Source organism: Megalops cyprinoides, chromosome 9, assembly GCF_013368585.1.
Source record: "Megalops cyprinoides isolate fMegCyp1 chromosome 9, fMegCyp1.pri, whole genome shotgun sequence".
Classification (NCBI taxonomy): Eukaryota; Metazoa; Chordata; class Actinopteri; order Elopiformes; family Megalopidae; genus Megalops; species Megalops cyprinoides.
Window position 1 is genome coordinate 15,333,505 of NC_050591.1, and position 20,908 is coordinate 15,354,412.

General features: G+C 46.3%; 1 protein-coding gene across 2 annotated transcripts in view; it reads right to left on the reverse strand.

Moving 5' to 3' along the window:
* Positions 1–2,880: 2,880 nt before the first annotated feature.
* prkd2 (protein kinase D2) overlaps positions 2,881–20,908 on the reverse strand; it is a 37,453-nt gene continuing 19,425 nt past the window's right edge. Inside the window, exons 1-18 of one of the 2 annotated variants that reach the window (XM_036536359.1) lie at positions 19,043–19,359; positions 15,363–15,501; positions 14,114–14,245; positions 13,170–13,363; positions 12,498–12,681; positions 11,849–11,920; positions 11,384–11,564; positions 10,960–11,077; positions 10,132–10,209; positions 9,393–9,726; positions 8,948–9,000; positions 8,730–8,802; positions 8,398–8,504; positions 7,727–7,888; positions 7,274–7,372; positions 6,614–6,881; positions 6,095–6,180; positions 2,881–4,809 (exon numbers count right to left, since the gene is read on the reverse strand). In XM_036536359.1, the coding sequence (XP_036392252.1) occupies positions 4,591–4,809; positions 6,095–6,180; positions 6,614–6,881; positions 7,274–7,372; positions 7,727–7,888; positions 8,398–8,504; positions 8,730–8,802; positions 8,948–9,000; positions 9,393–9,726; positions 10,132–10,209; positions 10,960–11,077; positions 11,384–11,564; positions 11,849–11,920; positions 12,498–12,681; positions 13,170–13,363; positions 14,114–14,245; positions 15,363–15,501; positions 19,043–19,069 (2,526 nt within the window). In that variant the 5' untranslated portion in view covers positions 19,070–19,359 and the 3' untranslated portion in view covers positions 2,881–4,590. Of the gene's footprint in view, positions 4,810–6,094; positions 6,181–6,613; positions 6,882–7,273; positions 7,373–7,726; positions 7,889–8,397; positions 8,505–8,729; positions 8,803–8,947; positions 9,001–9,392; positions 9,727–10,131; positions 10,210–10,959; positions 11,078–11,383; positions 11,565–11,848; positions 11,921–12,497; positions 12,682–13,169; positions 13,364–14,113; positions 14,246–15,362; positions 15,502–19,042; positions 19,360–20,908 lie in introns of those variants that run through there. The other variant, XM_036536358.1, reaches the window with a different exon arrangement.

Consider the following 20,908-nt stretch of genomic DNA (forward strand, 5'->3'; position numbering starts at 1 on the left):
CAGGCACCTTTAGTGAAGTATAATTTTTAGTTGAAAAAATCATAACTGAATCAATACAATATTTTATGATTACAACTAATTAATATGATTATGTGCGTAAACCACTGGTCAAAGCCTTAGTTGATTAATTAAGCTGAACGATTGTGGACACTTTTTAAAAAATCTTTTGGTGGCAATATTTTTCTTTTTCAGGTTATTTTATTGATAGAGCTTCATGGTCCAGGGACTAAAATGACAGAAAAACACTGAAATTAATGCTGTAACAGTACATCGATTCAGGTACGGTATTTCTGGAACTTTTGTGACAAAACCCCGCTGTTGTTAAATGTTAAATCAGTTTTGTGAAAGCATATGCTGACCACAGTGCCAAGCTTGAGGACAGCTCTAACAGATCAATAGATTTTAATAACATTTCTAATGACTTCTGTTATTTTTCTCAGCCAAGGTTGTTGCTTCAGCGTGACTTTAAAAAGCTGGAATCAGCTTTTGCCATCTGGATTGCATAGCAGGCATGCACGTCGCCCAATGACTGATCAAAACCAAGAAAATGTCTTGAGTGTACAACTCTCAGGTCACCCGATCTGAATTCCTCTGCTCAAACACCAATCAGCATGCGACACACAGGGTCTATGGACCCGAAGCATGGCCTTTTCTAATATTAAAGTACAATGGAGTAAAATGGAAACCTCCTTCTGCTTTAGCTGAAAATAAAAACAGGAAAACGTGACAGCCGTAATCTTCTGTATCTCTTCATGCCTCATTTCCTGTCTGTTTTCCTTCTCTGTAAAACTTGGTATGATAAAAACAGCTACAACAGGTGGCTTGGACACCGCACCAAATGTGAGTTGAAGGGTATGGGTGAGAGTAGTATGTCAACTGATTCACATGGCACGTCATCTTGTCCTCACCAACAGTTTAATAATAGTGTAAAACTAACACAATTACATTACAATAAATGATTTGAGAAAATTGTGGCAGCACAGGGCTGTAAGCAAACTATGTGATGTTTTGGCCCTGCTTAAAGTTAGAGTTATGTGTGAGACACAGCATGGTTCGAGACACAATACAGCACTATGTCTTGTAATTTTGCTGTGCTACTTTGATGCAATGTCTTGCAACAACAGTGTTACAAGAGAGATCAGTTCTAAAACATGCGAGGCATTTTCATGTGATCCCACCCTAATTTTAACCCATGATTTTTTCCCCACCTACTTTTTCTCTGCCTTGTGTGTTGTCATGAGAGTCACCCCTGAAGGAGGAGCCAAGGAGAGGTCCCACCTGTCCAGACCTACGCCCTGCTTGTGGTTGCTTGGCTCAGTCATTTCTGACAGGATGGGAGGGTGCATGCCTTCCATTTTTTGCAGGACATTCCAGCATTTCCCTTTGCTATAGTGTTGTTAGTATAGTGATGTTGTGTGAGATTCCAAGCCTGCCCTGAGATAGGCCAGAAGTTTGTAGCATCCAAGAGCCACAGAACCTGAACAAAGCTTCAGGTCCCTTTTAGACTTTAATTCAACCACGAGGTAATCCCGTAATTTCTGCAGCTCATGCATACCACTCTGAAGGTGACCAGTAATGCCATGAATTTCCAGCTCTCAAAAGTCTACAGGTTTGTGTGGGCTTCTCAGGTGATTCTCTAGTGTGAGAGATTTTTTCTGTTACTTATTTTTCTGTTTCTGTTACTGTATGTCATCTTCTACAAACCTGAATCATGTCATTTTGAGTACATTTGTGGGTGACAGTAAAATTACACTAAGAGAGGATGTCGCGTGATGTTGATAATTATATCAAGTCCAACATATCAGGATGGCCATCAGCTACGGTCTAAGAAACTGAAGTCTGTGCGTGACTCACACACAATGCACTCAAAGGTTGCGGGGAAGGGCTTTTCTTTTCTATTGAAGCGCTTGCCCTCTTAGACTCAGAGTTGTAAGGCATCTAACAATCTGCTGTAAGGGGTTTATTTATCAGTTTTTCTAAGATATTCAGTGGTCAAGGGCTTGCATTGATCTGCATGCAGGGTCTAGATCCATCAAGGTCCTTAGCCATCTCCACTTCCTAGTTAAGATACATAAAATCATCATGACTAATTAGCTAAATACATAAAACATTGCTTGTTTCAGACAAAAGAACATTCAAATTGTGGATCTTAGCATTCTGGGCCAAAACAAATGGTAATTGTAAGAGGGTAAACATTCAGTTCAAAGCCTAAAAATGGCAGGTTGAACATGAAAGCTCTTGCACACAAAACACACGCAAAACCGCACACGCTCACACACTCACTCACACACACGCACACACAGTGGTCTCCTTTTCATGGACCACTTATTTATGTATTGACTTTGGAACAAATGCTACTTTGAGTTACATGACCAGGTAAAGGCCTCAGTATATTCCATCGATCAGGGAGGGAGTGAAAACTGCTCTTTCTCCGCCTCTCTAAGCAAAGCGATCAATAGCTTTTCATTGTGGCGCACAATTTCCATGCTTTCTTCCTCTTTAAATACGCCTTCTACAGCCAAGAGAACAAAATTGGAGTTGAGGAATCGTAGTCTGAAAAGGCCCAGGAAATCGAACTTCATGACGCGGACTGCATCCAAGAACTTCCTTAGGACCACTGTGCTTACAATAGTATAACCACTGGAATTAGTGTAAGTAAGGTATGACTAATAACTATGAGTACAAATATGACTAAGTCTTCTCACATCAGTTAAAGATGTTAAAGGCACTCCCACCAGCAAAGATTAGCTGATGAGTTGCATGATAAAACTGATTCACATGGTCATAAATTACCACGAATGAATTTGTTTTCAGTCATTTTCATGTATTTTTACTGGTCACAGGAATACCTTAAAATGAGTCAACAGAGAGACAGAGATCATCATTTGTAGATCATGATACTGTATTTGCATGCTGGGATCTTACATACAGTCATACATTCCCCAAACATACACTACATACACATATGCGTTACATATACAAAATAGTCTTCCATAGCTATGTACTATGCAACCTATTTTACAAGGACAGGCAATTTGTTGACATGTTAGATTCATATTAATAATCCATATTTCTAGGAACCTAAGTTGCTCAAATCCTCTCCCAATCAGGTGTGAAGTTCATTAGATGTTCTCCTTCTAGCTACAATAGAGCAACATGTCTGTTATAGGTGCCACACCACCCTCTGCTGTTCAGGAGGACAATAGCAATCCATTCCCAACACACTAAAAACCCTCCAGCTTACATTGCCCTGAAGTCATTCTAAGTGACTGTATGGCTCAATAAAAACTCTGTTGCCTTCATCAGGCCTGGACAGTGGAGTGCAAGCCATTTACCTATGTCAATTTCTTCTTTTTTATGAAAAACTCAATATCTGTTAAACACATCAGAAGATGCATGATTTGCTGCAGAAAGTAAATGAGAGAATAAAAAATAAATAGATTGCCCAGTGATAAATATCCGGCAATAGCCCTAAACCACTTCCTTGTATGGGGAAGGTGAGGGGCAGTGAGTGTTTGTAGAAGAGTGAACTGAGGAGATGTCAAATTAGGTAAAACCAGGCTGCATTGGTGTTTGCCTTCTCAAACTGGATTCTGTCTTTCCACCTTTAATACCAGATGGCAAACCATGGCCAGTTAACAGACCCTGTGGGAAACGTCCCTTCCAGATTTGAGGAGGAATTTGAGCTAAACTGTTCAGGTCATGCTTTCACAAAGACCTCAGCAGTTAATAAAAGGCGTCTCAGTATTTCGTCTCAGCAGTGTCAGCAACATCAGCACCGTCAAAAAAGAGACACCAATAAAAAAGTTAAACCTGCTGCAATCTTCCTGTTGGGTTCTCTGTTAGATATAGCTGCTGGTGGGAGAAAATTGGCCAATTATTTGTGATGTACTTGATGACGTCAGGAGATCTAATACCTGTCTTTACCGAGGAAGCTCCAGTTCCAGCAGGGATTCACTCTGACCTATATGGATCATCTACAGACAGTCACTGTCCACAATATCCATCAAAGAAAATGCCATTTATATACTGTCCTTTACGTGTGTAAGTAGGGAATGCAAAGATAGATTGATCTAGCTATCCCATTATGCCCTTTGTCTTGTGTCTGTCTTCCTTCATAACAGCAGGTGCATATACTGCTAGGTGAACAGCACTGAGGATGAGGTGGGTGTATTGGTGAGTGCTGGCTTGGAGTTCACCTGCAGAGCACTACAGTTCTTCAGCTTGATACTGACCACGGGCCCACACTACTGCCCTCTCATCCCACTCCTAACACCACATCAGATCCAAAACTGGCCCACAGGAAGGCTTTTTCTCCTGTGAGGTTTTGTGGAACGGAGCATTTTCCCTGCTCCGGGGGTCAAAGGTCATGGAGCTAAGTTAACGTAAGTGAGACAGGGCAGACTAGACTGAAATCACCTCGACGGAGGGCAGGGGGGACAGACTTAACTCTGCGGGCTGCTCAGGCTACAGGTTATGGCTAAAGATCTTTGAGCAGCCAGTGGCTGCGTCTCCTCCCTCTCTCCCTCCGCGCCTCCCCCCGCTCCCCCCCTCCCCCGTTCGTCCATCGCCGTTCGTCTGATCCCCGGGTCAGAGGATGCTGACGCGCTCCGTCAGGCCCTGCATGTCGGAGTCATCATAGGCGTCCTCGTCGTCGGAGGCGGCCGGCGGCGGCACCAGGTGGGCTGGGTAAGGCAGAGAGTGCTCCTGGGCGAACTGCTGCCAGCGGTTGTCGTCGCTCTCGTGCGTGATGTAGCGCTCGCACAGCTTGGTCTCCAGCTCCCGCAGGTCCAGCCATGTCTGGTAGTCCTGGGAGACGGACGGAGGGAATGAAACAGAGGGAGGAGAGACAGGAAGAGCAGGTGAGCGGGGCCATTTTGTGCTAGAACACTCAGGACAATCAGCTGAGGTGGAGAGGAAGGGAATTTGGTTTATTAATCTTGGAGTGTTTACATTTCATTTCATTTCATGCTGGTTTGTTAAATGCACTTTGTATTAAACATTGAAAGCCACTCTGGATAAGAGCTAAATGAAAAAGTGTAATATAACTTAACGGATTATTGGAAGACCAGAGAAAAACAGCATAATTTAGAATTTGGTCAGGATACCAGAGAACACGTTGACTGCCACAGAGACCTCAGAGACCACAGTGGACCTTAACATCTTAAAGATGGATGATATTATGAATAGGGCTTATGTTTTTCAGTGTGCACTTATGAGCATGTGCTTTTCCCTTAACAGCATGGTTAAATTAAGCATTTCTGAATTTAAATGATTATTAAAACAACAGTCTTTTTATTATAGTAGAAATGAACTCTGAAATGCCAAACTACCTTTATGATAAACAATTATTTTTAATTCAGTGTTTCACCTACCATAGTATGGAAAAAACTTGCACCTGGGCTAACTTCAGTTCTGAATATGATTTCTAGTGGATCTCTTAGATTTCAGTATCCTTCAAGGTATCCTTCACTGCATCTCATTTTGTATTTGCGCTGAGAAAGCTTTGACAGTACTTAACCTCCTAAACCTAAACGATGATAATTGAGAGCATCCTGTATCTGCAGCTGTGGACTACTGATGATGTCTCATCTGAAACAATTACAGGGACCAACAATGCAGAACACCTCAGAAATCAATGCAGGGTCAAAGCTGTACGCTTCCTCATGAAGGGACTTGACGAATATCATCAGAAGACCAGAATACAATCACAATTTAAGTGTTGGTGATTACAAAAAAAAAAAAAAAAAATGCAGGTCCTAAATTTAAGTAAGGCTAAAGGGCTTGTGTGTGTCTGTTAAATGACAATGCGAGGGGATGGGGGTGTGTGTTTTGGCATGCAGGCACACTTTTGTCTACGTGAGCATGTGTGTGTGTGTGTGTGTGTGTGTGCGTGTGTGTTTCTGGGTGTCCATATATGTGTGAGTGTGTATGTGGAATTGTGCATGCGTGTATGTGTGTATGTGTGTGTGTGTGTTATTTCTCAGCGTTCATGTATGCGTGAGTCCGCGTGTGGAATTGTGTGCGTCTGTGTGTACAAGAGTCCATGTATAATTCTGAGTGCCCGCGCGCGTGTGAGTGTTATTCAGTGTACCTGCAGGTAGGTGTGGCTGAGGCTCTTGTCCACGCTGAAGCGTTTCCTCATCTTCACCTGCAGCAGGTTATTGATCAGGTCAATGGCTGTGAGGGGCGGAGGCACAGACAAACAGGTGAGTGATACAGCCCTGTCACAGAGCCAGTAAAAACACATCTTGTAACTCCATGTACATTTGTTGATGCCTGACTATGAGCTATCGGTATTTCTGCATGTGTTTTTTTCCTTGTCAGTGCCTAATCCATTTGTAGTCTTCTTCCGCAACTTCTCCACAGGTAAGGATGGCCGGACAGGGCCAGTGCTTGGATGGGAAACTGAAGAAGGTGTTGCTGGAGAGCCGGTAGGTGGCAGTCTTCCGTCAAGACCAAAAAAATAAATCAAAATATAATGTAGTGTGCGTGCATGCATGCGTGTGCGCACATGCGTGCAAATTTGTGTTATGTGTGTACATGTGTGAGTGCGAGCTTGTGTGTTCGCATTGTGTGTGTGTGTAGTGTGTGTGTCTGTGTATGCAGGTACCATCAGGAGAGATGTGCTTCCAGGGGTTGGGTGGGTACATGAAGGCCGCATTCTGGATCTGGTCGTTGATGTCCTCGTCCTCGTTGAAGGGGAAGGTGCCGCTCAGGCTGACATACATGATGACGCCCACGGACCACATGTCCAGCGAGCGGTTGTAGCCCTGGTTCCGCAGCACCTCGGGGGCCAGGTAGGCCGGTGTTCCCACCACCGAGCGCCGGAACGACTTCTCCCCGATGATGCGGGCGAAGCCGAAATCACACAGCTTCACCTGTGATGCAGAAGGGGGACGTGTGGGGCCTTCAAATACCATCATGTCTTACTGCCATTCTTTCTCTAAGTCATTCCCAGCCAAAGGCTTTACTTCAAAGGTTCACTGCAGCAGTTATCAGGGTGAGGAGTAACACTCTTTTTACACTTTGGGAAAATGTAAAAAATACCATTATAGACAAATGAGTGGTAAAACACAGGCATAAAAAGAAAAACATTCTCTCTGTCCTTCTTTTCTTTGTCTCCGTAATCTGCTTCCTCCCCCTCCCTCTCCTCCTGTATCACTCACTCCTTTCCTCCCACTCTCTTGGCAAGGCTGAGAGCCCGCAAGGCTCAGGTGCAGTGCAGGAGTTTACTGGCGCAAACCGGTTTGTGCCGGTGTGCGCGTGGTACCTGAGGGAAGGGGTCAGCGGAGGCTAGCAGCACGTTCTCAGGCTTCAGGTCGCAGTGGACGATGTTCTTGAAGTGCAGGTGGCGCAGGGCTGCCAGGATCTAAAGGGGGGGAGTCAGGCAATCAGCACTACAGACAGTCTAACTGGATGGGACGTATGGAGACACACAGGGACGTGCTTCGGAGGAAAGGGAGACACAGACTCAGTGACTATGCAACTTTAGACCCTGGGCCACAAGCACTGTGATGAGTACACACATACACACACACACACACACACACACACACACTCATAAACACACACACACGCACACACACGCAGGTACCAAGTCACAATTACGTGCGTACAGACATGCGTACAGACATGCCCACCAACAGATACCAGTGCGCACACACATACACACACACGCATATACACACACGCTCTGTGCCAGGTGTACGGGCCACTCGCTGACCTGCGTTATGAGGAACTTGGTGAGCCGCTCTGGCAGCCTCCCCTTCTCGCTGGACAGGATCATCTCCAGCATGTCCCCGTGCAGCTTCTCCATCACCACAAACACCTTCTCCGGCGTCTCGAACATGCACTCCAGGTTCACTATGCCCAGGTGACGCAGACTCTGCGACCAGCACAGAGAGCAGAGAGGGGACAGTGAGGGTTACAAAGGGAGGGAAGAGGCTCCATCCGCACAGGCTAGCGGTAGTGTCAGTGTGGTGCAGTGGCAACAAGCAGACTTTGTCACTGAGAGGTTGCTGCTTCAAAACCCAAGTGTTCCACTTCTGTGGTACAACTGGGAAAGATATTTAACCCAAATTGCCTCAGTAAATATCCAGCTGCAATAACGAATAACATGTAAAAATTGTAAGCAATGTAAGTCACCATGGATAAATGTATGGATGTAAGACTGAAATGTTATGGTATTGATAGGTGTCACCCCAAGAGAATTTTTCCTTATATTCAGTTTATTTTAGCCATTGGAATATGACTAACAACTTTTGATTATTTTAAAATTATTTATTTTGGCACCATTGACTGGTCGGTTTGAATGCAGCAGGTTTCATGGACTAGCAGCTCTGTACAGTTAATCACTGACACCACGCTGTGCTTGTCCCTCCCCCTGCTGGTTACCTGCAGAATTGCAACCTCGTTCCTCAGCTGGCTCTCCTGCTTGGTGGGGAAGCGCAGCTTGTCAATCACCTTCACAGCCACGTCCCGCCCCGTCTTCCTGTGCTTCCCTGAAAGGACAGAGGGATGAAGGGAGAGACAGACGAGAGAGTGATGGAGGGAAAAAAGAGACAGGATTAGTGGGAAGGAGGAGAAGAGAGGGATGGAGAGGGGAAAAGGACATTAATAATAGCACAATACATTATGAAGCTCTGTATTTATATAGGCTTAATTTACATGGCTGTTTTAAAACATGACACTTATTAATCCATGCCAACAGAGATAATGCAACTCACCTCCATACACAACTCCAAACTGTCCAGAGCCCAAGACCTCATCAGCAAAGATCTGATACACCATGCCAATGTCCTGCAGCACACATCATCGTCACCGTCACCATCACCATCACCATCACCATCATCTTCAGCATCAACTCAGAGACAACTCTTCCTGTGCTCATATGGGTGGTTTTACATGTTCTGACATTGGCAGAGTTCAGAAGTCATGCACTCACCACGTTCTCCTGGATCTGACTGTTAGAGACGGAAATGCTCACTGATGCCTGCCCTGTGGATCACAGCAAAGACATACGGGGAATCGGTGGAGTCTAAAGCAGCATGAGAGGAGTGAGCTGGGGATACCCACACTCATGAACACACATGAAGCACAGTGCTCAGACTACAATACCAGGGGGACGGCTTACAGTCGAGGGGAAAAAAATATATCTATGGTTTGTTTTTGTGAGTGTCAAACCCATATTAAAATGAAATATATTGTAATATATTGAGAAATAATAGTCTAAGAATATATTTAAAAGACACTTGTAATACATGAATACAAAGCAGAAATAAATTGTGATTTACCAAAACAGCAATAATTTCATATTTTCAATACATTAATTGATAGAAAACATATGCTCAGTATATTATTTTTTGTACGGGAAGCCAAGGACATCTTACTGTGGGGGGTGTGTCCCTCTGTGGTGGGCGCATCCTGGAAAATGACTGGCATGAGGGCCTGGCGAATGGCGCTCTCCCAGGCCTTGGCCACTTCCCGTCCCACCCCGCTATTCGGTGCAATGCTACTGGGTGTGGAGGAGGCGAGGAGGTCCGGGGAGGTGGAGGAGGAGGGCAGCGGGGCTGGGTCAGGTGTAGGGCAGGGTTGGTGGTCCTCCCCCACGAAATAGCGCATGGTGCCAGTGACGATCTCGAAGCAGTGGGGACTGGCTCCGGGCTGGACGAGAGTGAAGTCTTCGGCAGGACGCACCTCCAAGATCTCCGATAGGGGGATTTCCTGGGGAGGGGAGGGGCAAAGGACACATTGTTAATCCCAGACAAATTTACAACAATATATGACAAACATAAGGACCAGAGCAGTAGAAACAAATGGATTGAAACTTAAAAATCAATATTACAAGCACATATGATCTCAAAAGGAGTACTATATAACCACAACATTCACCTTTACCCCAATGCTTTTCTATGGGATTATTTAAATTGATCTCCTGTAAGGCTAACCATGTAAGGTAGAATCAAACAAATATGTATGGGGTAATTCCTACTGTATATTCTGACTACATCTAATCCAGGGCAAAAATCACACCTGTAGGTAATGTGATTAGCCAAATGTACAAACTTGTCACAGATCAAGGAAAACTGGGTACTGTAAAACACCAAAGTCAGGCAGGGTGGGGCTTACCTTGTAGTACTTGTTGGTGGTGTCGTTCTGGAAGAGGATGATGCACTTACAGTCCAGGCGCCAGTAGTGTCTCTTCCTCTGTGGGAGGGGGGGGGGGGTGGGAGGGGAGAGGTCAGGGCTCAAGGGTCAAGGGGTGGTGTAGGTTCAGAAAGATCACTGTCCCAAAGGATTGGAGAAGAGGAGCAAGGTGGAGGATTAGCTGGAAGCAGGAGGAGGAAAGAGAGAGGAGACAGGAAACAAGAAAGGACAGAGAGTTAGGAAGACAGACTGAATAGAAAACAGCAGCGCTGGGAGATTGACCGTTCGTGAACCCCACAGTGGGTAGAACTATGGCGCACTGTCAATCGTCAATTTGTCCGCACAAAACAACAGACTTTGGGCTCCACAGACTGATAAAGTAATTGAACAAAATCAGCACGTCATTCATAAACAGCTCCACACAGTTTGGGGTTCACGAAGCCTCACTATCCCTTGGGCAGAGAACGGAGATCACCAGGACAGCTTAGTAGAGGGGAAATATTCTGCGAGCAGAAACTGAGAGCGCTATGAGGAAGAGAACCATAACGAAGAGAAAATAGTCTTTGAAACATTTCGAACATGTAATCCTGAATAATTACCACAAGGAAGTGATGGTACATTCTTCCACATTTGAGATACATGCAGCTGCGTGTTACTGTAAATTCAGTGTAGCGTGACAGAGTGCCAGTATACAGGTATGAACACTAAGCATTACCAGTGTGTCCTTGATGTTGCGGAGTGACTGGGGAAGATAGAAGGAGCGTGTGTGATGGTGTATTGGTGTAAACAGTGTACTGTCTGAAGGGTTACCAGCGTGTCCTTGTTGCTGTAGTGCACCATCCAGCCCTCCTTGATGGCGGTGCTGGAGCGGCGTGTGGTCTGTCTGACCGACTGCACCACTCGCATCAGGGGGATGTAGCCCATGGAGCTGGGGAGAGAGGGACACACACAAAGTCAGGATAGTGTGTGTGTGTATGCATGTGTTTGCGAATCTGTGTGTGAGTGTGTATGTGTGTGTGTGTGTGTGTGTGTGTGTGTGTGTGTGTGTATGCACACATGTGCATACGTATGCGTGTTTGTGGGTGTGTGTTTGTGAGTATGTGTGTGGATGTGTGCATGTTTATGTGTGTGGTGTGTGAGTGTGTAGACCTAACCTCTGGTCCCTGCTGTGGTGTGTGAGTGTGTAGGCCTAACCTCTGGTCCCCGCTGTGGTGTGTGAGTGTGTAGGCCTAACCTCTGGTCCCCGCTGGTGCCGTCCTGGCTGCTGTCAGGGAAGGTGTTTGGGGAGAAGGAGCCGGGGATGCTGCAGGCATCAGTGTCATCTGAGTCATCCATGAGGGACGATTTGTCAGAGTCGCCGAACTCGCTGCTGTAGTCCATGGGCACCTCCTGATCCACACTGGGGCTCATTATATCTGAGAGCGGGGGGTCACAATCAATGTGCAATGTATTCTAAACTCACACACAAATACACATGCACACGTACACACACATACACCATCCCGCACCACACACTATCCCAAACACACTATCCCACTGCATACACAAACACACACTCTCTCTCTCACACACACACACACACACACACACGTCTGATATACACTGATATGCAGAGGGTATGCAAACAAACATACCGACTCACATTAGGAAAGCGAGGACACACACACATGCCTATAGGAATATTTTCTCCACCCTTTACCTTCAATGGTCTCTCCAAGACAGTCATTAGGCACTTTGTACGCACAGCGCTTGTGACAGTTGAACTTGCAGTCTGCACAGGCAGAGGAAAAAATGGAACAAAAACACATAAAATATTTCCGTTAATATCCCCTAGATGCAGTATTGAACATATACTGTTTTCCACAGAGTGGCAGTGCAGTGTTAACCCACATAACCACTGCATCCATCAGACCTAACCCACTCCATCTGGAGGCTTTGGTTTTTCGGTTCTGCTTGAGAGCCATATAATTGACCTATCAGGACCATACCTCAGCGCATAGATGAATTAATCACACAAATTAATTAGCTGACCAAAGATCTCTCCTAAGTGCTGATGATTTAAAGATGAATTGTCAAGGAACTAAACACGACCAGAGGGGTTTGAATCCCAGGTTTGGTCACTGCTGTTTAAGCATTTATTGCTTCAGTAAATATCCAGATGATGCGTGCCATGTGAGTATAAGCTGTATAAGGATATGTGCTGTATAAGGGTGCACACTAAACAGTTATAATGGCTGTTTAGCTCAGTACAGAGATCAGCGTATGGCATAGGACTTCTGTGCGCTAACCTCTGACCTCTGACCTCTGACAGGGCACCCCCTGCCCTCCCCCCGGAGCCACAGACATACCCTTGCACTGCAGGCCCTGGCGAAAGAGGCCCCTCAGCAGCCTTTTGCAGTACTGGCAGACAGTGGGGCGCGTATAGGAGTGGATGGCGAAGGTGTGGGGCACCTTCACCTTGTGGATGAGGATCTTATCCAGGTGGACGGGACGTCCGGTGTAGAAGCGCCGTGCCTCGCTGGGGGTCCGGGGCTGGGGGCAGGGGAGCCGAGAGAGAGAGATAGAGAGTCAGACATCTCTAAACGGGGGAGGAGTTACCCACAAAAGAGGTGTCTGGACTCATCATTAGCAAATCTGGACAGAAGACTTGACTCTATAGTACTCAATTCTCAGTTTATTCTGGCCACAATGGCTGGTTTTGAAGTCATTAAGATGCTATCGAAGCCAGTCAGCATTCAATGCAGAAATGAGTCAGGATCACGGATCATTTCTTAATGCTTCAAACATCATGACTGCTTAAAATGAGCTTAAAGTGGACTCAATAAATTCATGTAAGCTTTCCAAAGGATTGTAGACAGTTGTTATTTCATTAGCCTGTCTTTCAAGCTAATACATAATGTTTTGTCATGGTTTGTCTGCAGTAATCACACAGCGTGTTCATTTGCTGAAACAAAGTGTGGCCACAAAACCGAGACTGCCCATCCCAAACCCCCTCTTTAGATGAAGGACTCTCTCTGTACCATCTGTGTGTGCGACCGCACTAGCCCGGCGGACTCGTCCTGGGTGGTGCTGATGCTGCTGAGGGACTCAGTGGTGGACAGGCGCTGCGATTGGCTGCTGGTCAGCGAGGTGGTGGAGAGACGGCGCTTGCGTGCACCGCTGCAGTTGTTGGGGATGCTGAAGGCACAGCGCTTGTGGTAGTTCAGCCCACAGCCTGCAGGGGGAGACAAAGAGGCCATGGAAATTTGACACACACAAGGGACGGGTTGGCATACCTGGTCCTCAGGGACTCCAGGGTTATCCGGCAGTTTAGAATTCTGTCTGAATTCATCCGTTAATTACAGTCACAAACATATGGGCATATACATCACTTGAGAACAGCTGGATATATCATCACTCCATCCATTTCTCTTAGATGTTACAATTAAGTGAACACAAAATTGAAGTAATGAAGTGCAAATCTTTGCTCTCCTAAACAATGACGATATTTATAATATTTATTATAAATATATTTATAACAATCATAATTAATTGAGTGTATAAAGCACCTTTTGACCTCTTTCAAGCACCTCAGATACCTCTCAGAGAGGGGTGGGGGACCTCATCTCAACCACCCTCAGTCATGATTCAAAAGTTCCAAACGAACAAAACAGTCTTGATTGGTGGTACTTTATGTGCATGTTTAGTTCGTGACTAAAAAAAGGAAGTAGAGTAAATAAACTATTTTCGCACACGCTATTTTCGCTTGCAGGAGAAAAAATCATCATGCACCCAAATTAATATTATTAATATGAGTATCACTGGTATCGGTATCAGTATGTTTAATTTCAATGTGTTCCTGTAATAATAGAAGAATCGGTCAGACCCACAAGCTGTTAACACGACTACTTTTTGTAGGGGCAGACAGGGCGGGAGGCGAATACAGAGGGACAGACAGACGGACAGACAGACGGACGTTCCTCACCGTCACACTTGAGGCCCTGCCTCACCAGGCCGAACAGCATCTCCCCGCAGTGGTCACAGAAGGCAGGGGCGCGGTACGAGTGGACGTTCAGGGCGTGGGGCCGTATCTGGAAATCCTCGAAGGTGGCGGCCGCTGTTAGTGACGTGGACAAAGAAATGGGAATCAGTCAGTCATTGATCATTCGAGCGCTGTCAGTCGAGCCCACATGGGCAGGCAGAAGAGAGCAAGCACACAAAAGGAGAAAAATAGGCTCAATACAGCAAGTCAATTCACTCATTGATCTGCAAACTAATGACTCGAACCACTCATTCAATTCACGGGTAATTGTGGTGATTCTCATTCTTCATCAAAATAACATTTGTTTTTGCAGATTTAAATGAAGAAAGAAGCATTGATGGGAATTAGATGGGAAAAAGATTGTTGTAAGATTAGGGTTGAAGTTTTCTGAAAGTCTCTCCGTCCTTCTCTCGCTCTCCTTCCTCTCCTCTGCCTCTAGCTCCCTCTTTCAGCATTCTCTTTCTATTCCTCTTTTCCCTCTCTGACAGCGCACTCAAAAACCTACTGTACTCTCTCCACAATGCAAGCCACCTGGCTGATTTGCATATGCAAATGAGGTTCCTCCCCATCATGCTCCAGCACTTTGATTGAGGAAGCTCGCTCTTTCTCTCGGTCTCTCTGTCTGTGGGCTTGTGATTTTGTCTTTCAGTTTGTTTATTCGTCTCTCTGTCACTTGGTTTGTCTGTGTATCATTTTGCCTGTCTGCCTTTCCCTTTCTCTCTTCCTTTCACACGCACATTAACACACAGACCCACAGATTGATAGGTGTCAAGCAGGTGTGACCAGGTCTGTGGAGAAGAAGTACTAAAGAAACGTACATGCACAGGCACATCCATTACAGTCTGCAGTGCATTTCCTGTTCCTCTTGCCCCCATTGATGTCACCCAGTCAAACATGTTCTGTGTTTGATGTCAGCCAAAAGGTGATGCAAGGTGCAAACTGGTGTGGCATGCCCTCGGCAAATTGTTTTTGAAAGTACTGTGCATTGTTGGTCTGGCATAACACAAAGAACACAAAGAAACTTCCCAGTGTTCTTTGGCCTACGACACCCACCGACCACCTAATCTGCCCATGGAGCCCCTCCAAGACTGAGAGAGAGGAAGAGAGAGGAAGAAGAGGGAGACAACAACCTGCAGACCCTTAGTTGAGGAGGAGGAGGAGGAGGAGGAGAAGGAAGAAGGCGGACGCGCACCTGACAGGACCACCTCGATGAGGTCACCCTCCTGGATGTCTGAGGTGCCCTTCACCAGCTGCAGGATGTTGTTGGTGGTTGTGTCATGTTTAAACAGCAGGATCTTGTCATAAATCCCGTAGAAACCACACTCTGGGAACTGCAATACAGAGACAAGAGAGAAAGAGGTTAGAGAGTGTCACAGCCTTGGCATCAAAGTCTTCTCTTTCTGAGAGCAGTGCTGTATGGCAGCGGCAAAGCTGTCATGTCACCACAACATCACTGAACGTTAGCCATTGCTGGATATTAGGTGCACCAGTTTTTTGAAGGGGCAGCGGCTTTTCAACAACTTCATGGTAGGGTTGCTCTAAGCCACCCTGCCTCCCCTTCAGTTTACTTTTATTGTAGCTGTCCTTTGAGTACAGCAGTGTGGCACAGCGGTAGGGAGCAAACAAAGGTTTCTGCTTGGATTCCCTGGTGTGCCACTGCTGCTGTATCCTTGGGCAAGGCACTTGACCTGATTTGTCCCAGTAAATATAGCCCTATAAACGGATAAAGTAAAAACTGCTATCTAAGTCATTCTAGAGAAGTACTTCTGCTAAACAAAATTAAATCAATTTTTTTTGTCATTTAGCAGACAGTTTGAATGAGTTTGTATAAGAGTGAATAGCAATTTGAGGACAGCTGACGGTTTTGAATAACCGTTTGTACGACTAGCAGGGAGCTGGCAGGCTGGAGGGCCTTGATCCTGTCCAGATGTACCCTCAGGGGAACCCGTGCATCCTTGCCACTTACTCAAGCGTCTTGCTTGAGCAGCAAGGGGGGTTTCTGTTCTGGCCCTCCCAGCAGCTGCAGGGCGAGGGGTGTAGGTGGCAGCGTGGGGGTGGGGGAGGACAGGGTTAGGAGGGGTATTAAACAGGCCAGGCCAGGAGAAGGGGGGGAGGCTTAAAGTCTTCTTTACAGAGAATAGCTGGTGTGTTCTCTGCCACCGCCCATACACACAGTTAAAAACACATTAAAAGCCCACTCTGGGTGAACTCAGCCTTACCAACACATGTGTCATTGAGCATGAAGGGGCAATGGGTGATCGTTATTCATTCAGACACCTCAGTAAACATGCCAGTAAATATATAAAAGAACCACATCAGGGAAAGTCTGATGTTCCTGTGTGGAAGCAGTCATCAGTCTGAACATTAAAGAGACACTGGCGATATTCAGTCAAGCTGCTGCGGCACTTTGCCATTAAGTTCAAGGAATGGAACTTAAGCAATAAGTACAGCTTTTCAGAAAGCAGAGTATTGCATTTTTGCCTATTCGTAGATAATCAGGACATTACCAGGAATTCAGAAGTCACAGATATAAATGCGAAAAGAACATGTAATTCCTCTTCAATTTCAAAAGGCAAAGTTAAGGGCACCCAAGGATAATACGACATCGTGGTTCAACTGAATGAGTGAAATTGTGTAGTAACAGGCCCATAAATTATGGCTGGCTGCATGGAGATGGCCCAGTGCCCATTAGAGCTAGGCAGGCCAGACATTCAGAGCAGAGCGCGGGGTATGGCACCGGGTAGCAGTGTAGTGTTACATACCGCACTCCGCTGTGAGAGAAACCTGACCCGTCTCCCCCCCCGGGGGTCAAAAACACTGCGCCTTTATGATAACGTCAGTCAAAAGCAGACGCAGCAGTGCCCTGTCGTCTCAGTCTCCGTGCATCCTGAATACTTTATACCCTTCTATTCAGCGGCTGCCGCTCCCTACAATAAGCTGGGCGGAGCCAGGGACGGACGGCATTGACATGTTATTGCTAGCGACAAAGGTTTTTCCGCTTGTCTGTGACACAGATCTGCACGGCCCTCCGGGCCAGCAGGGGGAGCCAATTTTCATTCCGGCTCAGGTCCCAATTACCTCGACTGAGGTCACTGGTTTGGTGAAATCAGAGCTGGTATGCATTGTCTCAGGTCGGAAATTGATCAATATGCTCCTAGACAATTGCACAAGCACCTGAATAGCCACCGTTCAGACATGGTCGGAAGACAACTGCACCAGATCTTAACAGTGCACACACATCAGTAAGGGCTGCTAATTGACATTTCAAGGTTTTTTAAAGGACTATTCTTGTCTCTGTAGCCATGGTGACTGTAAGGGCTAAGGTATGACTGCAGTAAGCACACAGGTTGCACGTGGTAACCCGTTAAAAGGAAGAGGAATCTGCAAACTGCTCCAGTTCTGTGCTATGGTACTGTGGTGGGCGCCGGACTGCTCAGACAGCCAGGTGGACAGACAAATGGAGAGATGTCCCTCTCCCTACCCATGCAAACAGCTTAGTTTCTTTCCACAAGGTCCCGCCCCCTCTGCAATCCAGCTTCCCCTCCTCTGATGGCCTCACAGCCAGGAAAAGATATCTGGCCTGCCCCCCTATCCCACACTCCAGGCCTCAAAGCCCCGATGTAGGGAGACGAGAAACAAAGAAACACAGAGCTGAAGGCCATGGGCCAGGATGGGACCCTGCCAAACAACACACACCCCACACCCTGCGCCGCTGCTGCTGCTACTGTTCAACGCATGCCTCTTATGTTCAACACTGATGCTACTGCCCAGAGTGGATCTACCCTACATCCCTTACCCAAAACCATGCAGTCTGTTATTTTCTGGCTCAGTATTGGATCTACCCTACATCCCTTACCCAAAACCATGCAGTCTGTTATTTTCTGGCTCAGTATTGGATCTACCCTACATCCCTTATCCAAAACCATGCAGTCCATTATTCTCTGGCTCAGTACTGCCCAGCCGGCATTCCCCCCTTACCAAACACATTCCATCCTATTCTATGACCGAACACAGCCCAGCCTGCACTCTCCCCTCGCCCAGCACAGCCACCCCTTTTTCTCCATGGCGAACCTCTTTCAACAGAGCAAGTCGCTGTACACATGACACCAAACCAGCCACCACACCTGTCCTTACTACACTGGAGCGCATGCTGCTGCAGGCCCTCCACTCCCTGTAAGCTGGAGGTGGTAAAATGACTGGGAGTGGGCGGGCAGGAAAGGGCGTTATCACCTCTATGTGTCCCTCCAAGTTTAAGGAGACCGGTTTTAAGAACCTGCACACCTCAGGCAAATCAGCTCAGCGCCCGCGCTGTCACGGCACGATACGATCACCGCTGTTTGCCTGGCGCTCCAGGAAATCTACCCTGCTGCAAATCAGAGCTTTCACTTTGCTCTCCAGCTGTCACGCTAGTCAGCTTCCCAGCTGCACTCAGTATGGGGAATATGCCAAAGCTTAAAGCCATGTAGGACATCAGCATATTTTAATATGAAATAAGTTAGGCCTAAATCTACAAATCCCCATCACAGCATAGTTTGAGTTGTACAATGTTAAAAACTCCTCTGATCATGAACAGGTCAATAAGGGCTCTATCTGTCTGTTCATATATCTTTACATATGTATGTGTGCGTGTATGTGTGTGTGTGTGTCTATCTGTCATCTGTGTACCATTAGTGCCTGTGCATGTATCTGATTGCCTGTCTGGCAATCTGTACCAATGCATCCATCTACCTCTCTGTCTGTCTGTAAGTCCATCAGTACTATTATTAAAAAAAACAGGAGCAGGCAGATCAGTAAATTGTCATTGACAGGCGCTGGCCGAGCGCGTGGCGTCTCCAAGGCTGCTCCAGGGTTGCCAGGTATTGAGTTTCCCACCTGCTCTTCCAGCCTTTGGGTCTCCATATGAATCCTATGAATTATGAAGAGGCCTCCTTCACAGCCTCCGCGTATCCTGAATGAGTCACCGCTGCGTCAGTCTCGTCGAGCATGCGCGGGCCGTAAACACCCTCGGTAATTCGGCACAGCTGCCGCGGAGAGAACACCCAACCCAACAGGCCAGGATTTCCCATGATTCATCTGGACCGGGAACCGCGCCACACAGATGCACCACAGGCCCTCGAAATGCCCGTCCCAACACGGGGGCGAGGGAAAGCGTTGAGCGGGAAATCACAGCGCGCACCAGTCAGTGCCGCCCAGAGCGCGTGCGCAAGCCAGCCACCACCACGGCACCCTTTTTATAGGCGCGCTAAACGTGACAACAAAAGATAAGGTTTCGACTTTGACCCACGTCCTGAGCAACAGGGATGACATTTCATTTCAGAGAACAGGACTTTGAGCAGGGCTAAAGAGACAGGTGGAAAATGGACCGGATATGTGAGTGCCCTTGACCCATTTGTTTTGATTGCTCTCTAGAACATGTCCCCATACAGTTGAAGAGCTAGTAGAGGCATGAGTGTGACTGTTGCTATATGGCCAGAATGTCATAGACCAGACCCAGGTGGTTTTACAGAAGCCTTCACCCAACCACATGACTCATTGCCCCTGTAGAATAGCTTATAAAGAAGCAGAAGTGGTAACTCCTCTTTTAACCTACACTTCCGCCATCCCCCCTTCCTGTGGGACAGCTCCAGGACAACACTTTGATATGACACAAGTCATTCATAACAATATCATGTGCCCACAAACAGAATGCATAATTAAATGTATGTATGTGGTAAGTATATGTATAAGAATGCAACAAAACTGGATGCCTCTCAAACCAGAGTTCACATGTGACACAATGCAATATGACTTTGTTTATCCCCACTAGAGCAAGAAGGCAATGTTACCTGTAAGTCCTCAACACATAAGCAAAGACAGTACCATATAAAGATATCACATTAAACACCCCCCCCCCCCCCCCCACACACACACACACAATACAAACACATACTGTGACAGTATGATGCAAGGGGACTAGGTTTTTTTATTAAGTGCAGTAGAGACAATATGTAGGAGTACTAAGATGTCTAGGTTCCAGTGGAAAGCAAACTGAGGGCAATGATTATGACCATTTAAAGGCACTGTTGAAGATATGGGTTTGTTATCCAGCATTAAGCTGGCTTTACTGATAATTTGCTTCTCATAGAGGAGAGTAAGGCATCTCTGTGGTGATTTTGTAGCAGGAGCTGACAATTCTGAGAAGGAAAATTTAGGGATTTGACCCAGCAAATCAAGGAGAATGTCAGGTCAGATTCAATGAATGTGCTGTTAAAAAGGTGGTCGAGATTTTTTTGGTGACATTGAGTAAACTGAGTTTTCCAAGGAAATGTGGGCATTGCTGACATTTCTTGTTTATTGTCTCTGTGTTTTCTGAGAAGGTCAGTTAATTGTCAAAGCTAAATATTTGTAGTGGGTAATGGTGGCTGTTCAGTGCGGTAGATGCAGTTTGAACTCCATATATCCACAATCGTGGTTTCGGAGACATTCAATGAAAGACATGAATTGTCCCACCATGTTACAAAAGCAGTCAGTCAGCAGTCAGATAGTCCATGGCCTGTATCCTGACCTGACGGCAGTGACAGTAGGACTGTGTCATCAGCAAATTTAATGAGATAGTGGTTGGCATGGTTACTTCAGCAGTCATCTGAAGTCCATAGGAATCCATAGAATAAACTGGTGTGGTAGTTTGAAGATGTGCTGTAGCTTGTGAGCCAGGTTATGGGGCTGCACAGTATTAAAGGCAGATGAGATAGCAGCAAA